The sequence below is a fragment of the Manihot esculenta genome, chromosome 10 (assembly GCF_001659605.2).
Source record: "Manihot esculenta cultivar AM560-2 chromosome 10, M.esculenta_v8, whole genome shotgun sequence".
Lineage (NCBI taxonomy): Eukaryota > Viridiplantae > Streptophyta > Magnoliopsida > Malpighiales > Euphorbiaceae > Manihot > Manihot esculenta.
Genome location: NC_035170.2, coordinates 24,239,369 through 24,250,486, shown reverse-complemented (window position 1 = coordinate 24,250,486; position 11,118 = coordinate 24,239,369). Strand labels below are relative to the sequence as shown.

At 31.8% G+C, this 11,118-nt stretch overlaps 3 protein-coding genes across 3 annotated transcripts; all 3 read right to left on the bottom strand.

Moving 5' to 3' along the window:
• Positions 1-219: 219 nt before the first annotated feature.
• LOC110624260 (lectin 6) lies at positions 220-1,702 on the bottom strand. The gene has a single exon (XM_021769368.2). The coding sequence runs from the start codon at positions 1,602-1,604 to the stop codon at positions 324-326; it is 1,281 nt and encodes a 426-aa protein (XP_021625060.1). The 5' UTR covers positions 1,605-1,702; the 3' UTR covers positions 220-323.
• A 1,752-nt stretch (positions 1,703-3,454) lies between these two features.
• LOC110624259 (L-type lectin-domain containing receptor kinase IX.1) lies at positions 3,455-5,805 on the bottom strand. The gene has a single exon (XM_043960921.1). The coding sequence runs from the start codon at positions 5,664-5,666 to the stop codon at positions 3,516-3,518; it is 2,151 nt and encodes a 716-aa protein (XP_043816856.1). The 5' UTR covers positions 5,667-5,805; the 3' UTR covers positions 3,455-3,515.
• A 2,871-nt stretch (positions 5,806-8,676) lies between these two features.
• On the bottom strand, positions 8,677-10,903 carry LOC110625261 (L-type lectin-domain containing receptor kinase IX.1). Its single transcript, XM_021770865.2, has one exon. It carries the CDS (start codon positions 10,869-10,871, stop codon positions 8,754-8,756), a length of 2,118 nt encoding a protein of 705 aa, XP_021626557.1. The 5' UTR covers positions 10,872-10,903; the 3' UTR covers positions 8,677-8,753.
• Positions 10,904-11,118: the final 215 nt, after the last annotated feature.

Here is an 11,118-nt window from a genome sequence, read left to right as displayed (position 1 = left end):
ACTTCACTCTTTGCTCTGTTGATGGCTGGCGGGTGTATGAAATTGAGACAGCCATCATAGCTACTCCTACAAAATCCCTACTTTGGGCTGACCCATTTGTAGAGGGTTGATTATTGCTGTGTTTAAGCATTTTTATTTCTTGATTCTGTGCAAAAATATGTATTTGGTCTTAATTATAAAAATTCACTTGTAATGAATTAATTTACTATTATACCCATTTGTTCAAAACCAGATAAATATAAGAAAAAGAAAAAAAAAAACTAATTTTTATCGTTTCCAAATCAGGAATTGTAGCTTGAATTTTATTGAGCCCATACAGTGCATTAACAGATGTCTGAGCTTCTTACAGATGATGAATCAACTCCTATTTCCCTTGTACTTTGAGCACTGGATGAATCAATTTGTGTTTCTTCTCTATTCTGGATTTCAATTCTGCTCTGAGCACTGTCTACTTCATTCTCTATACTTCTGCTCTGAACAGTGGCAGAACCATTTTCTAAATTTCTAGCAATTTGAGTTGTGGCTGCTGCATTTCCTGCTGCTTCTCTATTCTGATTTATGGCTGTATCATTTTCTATCTCGCTGAACTGATTTTGTGGTGGACCAGGTTCTGTTCCTCCTCCTCCATAATGACCTGGAACTGGATTCTGTCCCTCTATTGTATTCGGTCTGTTCTTAAAAATGAAAAACAAGATCACTCCAACGATCAATATTGCCAAAAACAAACCAGCAACTGACCATCCTACGATCATTAACACTTTGTATCTATCATTTTTGGGAGGACGCAGAGGAATCTGGGAAGGCGGAGGTGAGGAGGAGGAAGGAGGTTGTGGTGGTGAAGAGGAGGAAGGAGGTAGTGGTAGTGAAGAGAAATATGAATTGCAAGACCATGAGTGGATGGTATGGAACTCGGAGAACATTCCTGTTGCTGCTGAAAAACCAACCACAACCCATTCAGGCAAGTGATTCCTTAGATCAATTTCAAGGCAAAGAACCTGTGGAATAATGATGCCTTCTGTTATTCCAGTGAAGTAAACACACAGATTCTTGGAACTAGAGTTGTAGCTGATTCCAGCTTCCGTTATTCTTCCATCAAGACTACTATACCATCTTGTATGTTGAGAAGATCTTAATGAACTGATATCGATACCGACATGATCACCATCGTCTTCATCCCATGCATTATGGAAGGTGTCGAACTCCACAGCAAGAAATGGATTGTCTGTGGAGTTTAATGTTTGGTTCCCACTGGCAAGGCCAATCCCACTACCTTGTTGGATATCAGGTATCTGATAATCTAGATGAGCGAGATACAACGCAATCCCATCACTGTGTGAAGCGTTATTTTGATCATCAATAGAGAAGGTGAAGTTGATGATGAAGCTAGCGAGATTGCCTGAGGTTTCGTCCCAGAGATGGAGGGGTTCCAAATATGTCACATGGCCTGTGAGTTCAGGCAGGTTCTCGGTGAGCTGAATTGCAGAATCTACGAGAGACGCGTCTCCTTCATATTTTAGGTCACGAATGCTGTCGTTGAAGCTGGTGAAGTTGAAGGATAATGCATTGGCAGGAGAGATTAGAACAAAGAATATAATAAGAACCATGACTATTAAAGAATATGAAGAGGAATGAACGAAGAGAAAGAGAGTTTTGTAATAGAAGAAGACATGTCCATGGCAGCAGAGATGGGCATCCAAGAAAATTCTTGGAAAATTATAACAAGCTCATAGATGTTATCATCAATTCTAAAGCCCTGCTTTCAATCTTCAGCCATGGAGAATAATAAAAGAGTTGATGTCTTTGTCAAAGTGATTATTTTTATTACTGAGTCTTGTTTTCTTGCCTGTGTTCGGATGTCTGAGGATACCTTGCCGTAAAATTAAACTGTCCCCTTTATTTCCTGGCAACTTCTCGTGCATTTATTTATCGTATTACTTGTTCGTTATTATTGTTATTTGCTAAAATAGCTTATTTGTTTATTTTTAATAAAATACATAATTCTTTCTTGTCAATTATTTTTAACATAAATTGAAAATTCAGTAAATTTTTTATTTATTTTAATTTAATTTAATTTTTAATTTTAAAAATTTTAATTCAGTTCGATTTTAATTAAAAATATATAAGTTAATGATTTTTTCAAGAGTTAATTAATTAATATTTATTAAATTCATTAATAAAGTTTATATATTTTATTAAAATTATATACTTTATCTTACCTTAATTTTATATTAATTGAAATACTTTACATTAAAATCTATTGCAAATTAACAATTAACCACTTCCCAATATATACCCGTTTACAAATTCAAATCCAATAATCCGCATGCACCCTTTTAAAAAATCAAAATTTTATTTATTTAAAATTAATTCTGGAAAACTTAGTAAATTAACCAAATTTCTTCTAAAATAAACTATGATTCAATCTTTCTAGCTTAGTAATACCTACATATTAACTCATGTGCTAGCTATTTAGTTTCTAGAATTATTTAAAAAAAAAACAAATTAATCAGTTATTATATAGTTAAGATTTTTTTTATGAAAAAATTACTATTTAATTCTTATAATATGATAAAATTTACTAGTTAATTACTTGATTTGCAAAAATATATTAAAATGTTCCTGACGTTTTAAAAAAGTTTATTACTTCGTCTTTCTGTTTAATTTTGTAAGTAAATATTTTATTATTTAATTTTATAATTTTGAAAAATTTATTAATCAATCTCGCAAATTTTTTAAAATTTAAATTTTTTTAAAATGACTTTTTAAAAAGTTTAAATTTTTTAAAACTGAGTGACGTTTTTAAAACTTATTAATTGGAATTGATTAATCTATCAGGGACATTTTAGATTTTTTTTTAATATTTAACGACTAAAATTAACAGAGTGATTAATTATTAGACTTTTTAAAACACCATATAAAGATGAACATTTGGTCGGTTCGGTTTAAAACTGAATAAATCGAAAACTGAAATTTCAGTGTAATGAAAATCGAAATTTTACTAATCGGTTCGGTTTTTTCAATTTTTTTTTCTTAAAATCAAAACAAACTGAAATAACTAAGATTTTTAAAATTAAAAACTGAACCGAATTTCTAAATTAATTTAGTTCGATCGATTTTTTCGGTTTGAATCGAATACTGCTCACCCCTAATGTTAGAGCGTTTTAATATATTTTTAAAAACCGAGAAATCAACTAGTGAGTCATAGAGACTAAATAGTCATTTTATCTATTTTTATAGATCTATTTATAATTTAATCCCTGTAGTTTCATATATGCCAACAATTTAATTTATACAGTTTAATACATATAATAAATTCGTGCCTAAATATATAATATAATAATAATGATTTAACTATTTTTCATGGTAAGTAGTAATATATTCTATGGATTAAATAACAACTTTTAATAAAATGGAGATTAATTTATAAATTTTTATTAAATTTTAGAGACCAAAATATAATTTATTTGAAAATTTTATATCATCATCATGTGTATTACATCACATATATAAAACATTTATATATTTATATCTTGAGTACGTGATGGACCTGACTTAACTTGGTTCATAATGAGAGGAGATGTAGGAGAAGTGAAATTTGAGTTCTTAGATTGGGAATCATAAGTTGAATGTTGGGTTGGAGCTGTTATGAAAGTTGCAGTAATAGAAGATGAGACAGTCGATGATCCTTGTGCATAAAGACAATGTTCTGGACCTGGAAATTTCGGTGGAAGCTCAGGAGGGTCAGCAGCAAAATTAAGGACATCAATGACATCGCTCATTGATGGTCGAAAAGCGTAGTGTGGGTGACCACACCAGAGCCCAACAATCATCAAACATTCCATCTGTTTCCTCTTAAAATCTTCAAGTTTCGGATCAGCTGCCTCGATCAGCTTTCTTCTTCCATAGAACTCCCAAAGCCACTCTACTATATGAACTTGGCTTCCATCTTCCTTTTGTACAAATGGTTTTCTTCCACAAGCAATCTCCAATGCCACAACGCCAAAGCTGAAGACATCTGACTCTTTGATCGATCTTCCAGTGTCCCAACATTCAGGAGCAATGTATCCACGGCTGCCACCTTGTAATGTTTGAGACCGCCCGTCGTTGTCCTGAAGCCGAGCTAATCCGAAATCTCCAAGCTTAGAATTGAAATCTGAATCCAACATTACATTGCTAGGCTTGATGTCTCTGTGCAACACGCATTGTTTTTCTTTCCATCCATGGTGCAGGTATTGCAAGCCAGAAGCTAAACCTTGGGCAATTTTGAATCTTTGCTCCCATTTCAGCAAGGTTTCCTCATTGTATAGATGAAAATCTAGACTGCGATTTTCTAAGTACTCATAAACAAGTAGGATTGCTTTTCTTTCATGACACCAACCAATGAGTTGAACCAAATTCTTGTGCCTCAGCTGGCTGAGGATCATGACCTCAGCTGCATAGCCTTTTATTCCTACAATTGAGCTCACGAATATCCTCTTAACCGCGACAAAAATGCGCAGATCCTTCAGATATCCCTTGAATACAGCGCCAAATCCTCCCTCCCCTAGCTTCTCATTCTCATCGAAATTATTTGTTGCACAAATCAAGGCTTCATATGGAATCTTCTTGGCTCCAGTCACCCTTCTAAATTCATTGTCTTGGGATTGCACAACGAATGAATCAACTTCTGCTTCCTCTATATTTCCAACACTAGTGGAACTCATTTGTACTGAGCCTATGGGATGAGCATATGGTTTCGTTTTGCTCTTCTTCTTGTGCCTGAAGTACCAGATACCAAGAAAAACTATAACACAAGCACCCAGTGAGCCGATCACCACCCCTGCAATTTTTCCTGCCTTGTTTTCATCTTTTCCGGTGGAAATGGGAACTGGCATGTCTGGAGGTGGAGGAGAGGGAGTGGTCGTACTGTTTTTATGTGGTTGAAAACTCGAATCAAAAGACCATGAATGAATTCTATGAAACTCACTATTCGCCCCAGTTGCACCAGAAAACCCCAGAAGAACCCATTCAGGCAAGTATCCCCTTAGATCAACTTCATAGCAAAGATTCTGATCAACTTTGATATTTTCTGAAATTCCTGTAAAGTAAACACAGAGATTCATGGAACTAGAATTATAACTAATCCTAGAATCCATTACCCTCCCATCCATGACGCTACTGTACCATTTCACACTTTTTAAAGACTTCAAGGAGTTAATATCAATACCCACATGATCATCATCCATATCATCCCAGGGATTGTAGTAAGTATCAAACTCGACAGCAACAAATGGATTTGCTGTTGAGTTCAAGGTCAGGTTACCACTGGCAAGACCAATACCGCTACCTTGCTTTTCATCAGGCATTCTATATTGCGGAGGAACAATGAAGAACGCAAGCCCATCAGCATGTGAAGCATTGTTCTGTGAATCAATGGAGAAAGAGAAGCTGGCGGTGAAATCTGCGAGGCTGCCGGAGGCATTGTCCCAGAGATGCATGGGTTCCACATATGTGGCATGACCAGTTTGAGAAAGCTGGTTTGGAGTAAGCTGGATGACAGAATCCAAAAGAGACGCATCTCCTTCGTAGTTTATGTCATGGTTGCTTGAATCGAAGCTAGGAAAGTTGAATGATAAAGAAGAGACATGAGGAATTCTCAGGAAGAAGAGAAGAAACAAGACTATCATAATCAAAGAAGAAGATGTATAACATGGATGAAAGTAACAAGAATTGCTCTTTGTATATATAGAATCATGGGGACACAATTCAAAACGTTGAATTCGCCATAGCTGTGGTTATCATGATCACATTATTAAAATAGGTTATGGAAATGAAATGGAAAGTGAAGAACAGTATTAAACTTGGATATGAATTTGCTAGGCAATGAGATAGAATGTGTTAATAACATACAATATAGTATTTGTCTCCATCAATTCGAATGGACACGGACGGTACGCAGTTTCTCTCATCTTTCTTGAGAAAGAAAATGCAAAATCTTGGCTCCATGCCATGATTTCCATGAAAGGATGTAAATTACAACAAATATATATAAAAAATAAAAAACCAAATAAATAAGATTATTTTTATATTTTTAAATTTAAAATAAAAAATTTGAGTTTAATTTATAAATAAAAATTAAAAATAATTTAAATAAAAGAATTCTTATAAATTTAGAATTTGAATTAATTATATATAATTAAATTTAAAGAAAAAATTTAAAAATCTTTATAAAATGATTTGTAAAATAGGAAAATACTTATTTAGATTTGGTCATGGTAAAATATAAATAAGTGAATTTTTATAAAAAAAATATATTTTTAATATATATTAAAAAAATTATAATAAACACTTTAATTAGAAAATTTTACTTAATATTGGATATTATTTGATGACCGTTGGGATTTTTACATCCGAATTCTTACGTCTGGAGTGAGACCGAATTCTAAAAAAATATATAGACTCAAAGTCTATCAGGAATTTCTAAAGCAGTCCGGACTGACTACACACGCAGATCTACCAAAAAATAGTCTAACCCACTGACATAACAAGAGGTAGGAGAGTAGATCCAATCACCTCGCAGCCCTATTAACATGCACATCGAAAAAAATTAAATAGTCGTCTGACAAAAAGAAGTATGTTGATAGGTCCATTCGCCATAAACTTTATTTTATAAATTTTATAATATTATAATCCAATATATGGATTTACTACTTTAAATATATTATAATAAGTAAAATGGTTTGTTTTATCCATTGTCCTCCCGACATAGCTACAAATAATCATTACTTTAAATGCATATTTTCGATTCTTTCATGGGCTGCAAAGTTCCTTTCTTTTGGATTATGTCTTTTACTTCCCTCCTAAGCTTCCATATTGAAAGCAAATCTATTTTATATTATATTTATTATATGTAATCTTAAATATATTATATTAAATAAATATTTATTATAAATAAATTCTTACATAAATATTATATATTAAAATATTTTATTAAATATTTATATTCAACATATAACTTGTGTGAATGGAAAATTTCGTTTTATATCAATAATATTAAATTAAATGAAATATTATATATTTTAATTTATTATTTTTATATTTTAAATTTTTTTATTAATCTATCATATGCATACAAAAGTGAAATAGGAAAATAAATAATGAGATTAACAAAAATGAATATTATTAAAATAAAAATATGCAAAGATTATTTTATTAGTTAAATAAAATTTTAAGGACTATATTGTAATTTTTCATTAATTTTTCTAGATTTAATTTAATCTTTTTGTGATATTTATAACAATTAAAAATATTTAACTTTATTATTAAAGCTTCAATTTATAGCATTTTTTTAATTAACTTGTACTTTTTATAATTAGGACAAGATATCAAATTGAAAAACAAAATTGAATGGTTTCCTTTTATATATATAATCCTCGTAATAAAAGATTTTATAAAAATTTAAATCAATTCTTTTTTATTAATTTTATTATTTAGGATTGAAAATTTTTTTAATTTATAAATTTTTTATTTATAAAAATAAAATCATATATAATTTTATAAAAATTTATTTAAATTATTTTTTTATAAAATAAATCATGGCTGGATTAATGTTTGGATGTCAAATAAATTTTTTTTTTTTGGGCTTATTACTGAAATCAAATTCAAATATGTGAAACCTTGAATTTTATTTTGTTATCTTTTTTTAAGAATAACGCTTCATTGAATTTATTGATCAAAACAAATTGAGTCGAAGCAAAATTTTATTTTATTTTTTTACATAAATATCGTTCTTTTTACATATTTAATTTTTATATGAATCAAGAAAATATAATTATATAGTTAAAATAATAAATTTTATTTGTTTTTTTTTCAATATAATCCTCACTTATATTTTTAATATTAAATTATTTTTAAAATGATAAATTTTATTTTTTAATGTATATTTAAAAGAATATATAGTAAGAAATTAATAAATAAATTACAATTTAAAAATAATATATAATTTAAGAGAAATAAAAAAAATTAGCATATTTTATTATACAAAAGTAGTAACATTTAACTATAATGCGTAAAAATTTGCATATTCATTTAAGTTTTTATAATTTTTTATGTGACATTCTGAGCTTGGTCTCTTGATATTTTAAAAACGTACGAGCGAGCAGTTTTCGGTTTAAATCGAAAAAATCGATCGAACTAAATTAATTTAAAATTTTAGTTTAATTTTATTCATTTTAGGTTCGTTTTAATTTTTAATTTTAAAAATTTTGATTATTTCAATTCGGTTTGATTTTGATAAAAAAATCAAAAAAATTAAACCGAACTGATTTAGTGATAATAGTATATTATTTTCAATAATATAGGGAGATTAAATTGTATTAAAGTTAAAATATTCCAATTAAATTTTAAAATACTAAAAATAAAGTGTAAAAAATAAAAAATTTATTAAAAATTTAAATTGAACCGAATTGAATCAAATCGGATCGGTTCAGTTGGATTCGATTTCTGATTAAAATCAATTCGGTTCGATTTTTATAGATACTGAAATTTTAATTTTTAGTTTATTCAGTTTGATTTTAAATCGAATCGATCGAATGGTCACTCTAATAAAGTTTAGCTTTTGGCTTGGCACAAAAAAAAAATTAATAGAGAGGGAGTGAAACAGAGCATTGAAAACAAAATTTAACAAACGTATGATGTGAAGAGAAACTTTAACATTCCAAACTTGAGTAGAAACACTCAACAAAAACTTACAAAAATTAATTAATGTCATTAATTCAACGGAAAGAGTAGGAATTAGCATTATAACTATTAGTTGAAGACTGATTTCGAATACCTTTACTAAGAGTAGGACCACAGGACAAGGAAAAAGAGAACGGCTTCACCACTGTATTCAGGTACATCGGCACCGGCATCTTCAATGGAAGATCAGGCAATGGAGTTTCGAAATTAAGCACATGAATCGATTGCCTAATTGAAGGTCTCAAATTTTCATCTGGGTGAGAACACCAGAGCCCAACAATCATCAACCTTTCCATTTGCTGCACATCAAAATCACCACATAATCTTGGATCAGCAGCTTCAAGCAGCTTCCCTCGGCCATAGAGATCCCAAACCCATGAAACCATATGCACTTCTTCTTCATTAGCCTTGGTGTTTATTGGTTTTCTTCCACAAGCAATCTCCAAAGCCACCACCCCAAAACTGTACACATCAGATTCTCTGCTGGCCTTGCCTGTCGTCAGACATTCTGGAGCCATGTAGCCCATTGTCCCTGCCAATACTGTTGTCTGCAAACCTTTTCCATGTTCCATCATCCTTGCCAATCCGAAATCTCCGAGCTTAGCGTTGAAGTTTGAATCCAACATAACGTTGCTGGATTTTATATCTCTATGCACAACACATTGTTCCCATTCTTCATGCAAGTACAGCAATCCTGAAGCTATGCCTTGAGCAATTCTGAACCTCACCTCCCAGGTTAACAAGCTTATTTCTCTGAAAAGATGGGAATCCAAGCTTCCATTGTGCATGAACTCGTAAACAAGTAAGAGATCGTTTCTTTCGTGACACCAGCCAATGAGTTGCACTAGGTTCCTGTGTCTTAGTCGACTGATGATCTTTACTTCTGCTGCATATTCTTTGACTCCTTGTTTAGACCACCTTGATACTCTCTTCACTGCAACGTCTGAATTTGTATCCTTTAAAAATCCTTTATAAACCCCACCAAATCCTCCCTCTCCTAACTTCTTTTCATCCTTGAAATTATTTGTAGCTCGAGCCAATTCTCGGTATGAAAATTTCCTTGGCCCTGTTCCCTTTTCAAATTCATCTTCCATGTACTCATCCACGACATGGCCAACTTCTTCATCCTTCTTCCAGTAAACAAGAAACAGCCAAATCAAGCCACCCACGACAACTAAAGCACCTGAAACACCCAACAACATTGGAAGCACTGGTAATCTTCTCTTTTTTCCATTTTCTGTCGGATTTGAATCCGAAATAGGTGAAGGAGCTTCTGATGGAGGTGTTAGAATAGGTTTCTTCTCATGAATTTCCAACGTTGAACTAAAATGCCACGAATAAACTCTATGAATAGCATAAAGCTCTCCTGTTGCTGCTGAGAAGCCAAAAGTAACCCGTTCTGGGAGATAATCCCTCAGATCAACGATTTCACTAAGGTATTGCATCTTCAGAGTGTCATTTCCAGTGAAGGCAACACTTAGATTATGTGTACTAGAATTATAACTAATCCAAGCATCATTCATCTTCCCTGTCATTATGCTACAAAACCAAGTAATATTGTTTACAGATTCCAGAGAATTGATGTTGATACCGACATGTTCGCCCGGAGGATCAAAATCGTTACTGAAAATATCAAATTCCACTGCAACAAATCTATTTGAAGAAGTGTTTAATTCTTGTCCATCAAATGTAAGACCTAAACTACAGCCTTGTGTCTGCTTGGGAGGAAGCTTTGAACCTTCAGGTGCTAGAAAGAAGGCCAATCCATCTCCATATATGCTGTTGCCCTGAGAATCAATGACAAAAGAGAAATGGGTATTGAAATCTGTGAGATTACCTGAAGATCTGTCCCAAAGTTGCATAGATTTGAAGTATGTGGCTCGGCCAAATTTTGCTTGAGGATTGACACCTCTCATGTTATTTGTAAGCTGAATGGCTTGGTCCGCAGGGTAGGCTTCCTCGTAAGAAATGTTAAGGTCACCAACATTGAAACCAGTGAAGTCGAAAGATAATCCAGTTGCTAGTAAGTTCATTTGAGAGAGAAAAATTGCAGCCATGAGAACTTGAAGGGAAGCTACCATTGTTGGGAGATAAACTTTGGGTTTGAAAACCTTGGGAGGAAAAGGAAAAAATAAAAAAGCCATGGCAAGCATGAATTTCAAGAATATGTTTCATTTTCTTGCTATGTGAAATCCGACCTTAATCTTTAATTAAATATTTTGATTATTCTATATGAATTTTTTAACACTAAATCATTGAAATCTTCGCCTTTCTATTTCTTTCTGTCTCCACTACGAGCTGAAAAATGCATATTAGCTGATCTGTTATCTAATACTACATGACAATGCTAAGCAATATTTAAAGATTATGAATGTTGATGTTTTTTCCACAAAATAAACA

Excerpts from the sequence above, each read along its gene's own strand:
- LOC110624260 (XM_021769368.2), bottom strand. The coding sequence starts at position 1,604 with ATGGTTCTTATTATATTCTTTGTTCTAATCTCTCCTGCCAATGCATTA.
- LOC110625261 (XM_021770865.2), bottom strand. The coding sequence starts at position 10,871 with ATGCTTGCCATGGCTTTTTTATTTTTTCCTTTTCCTCCCAAGGTTTTC.
- LOC110624259 (XM_043960921.1), bottom strand. The coding sequence starts at position 5,666 with ATGATAGTCTTGTTTCTTCTCTTCTTCCTGAGAATTCCTCATGTCTCT.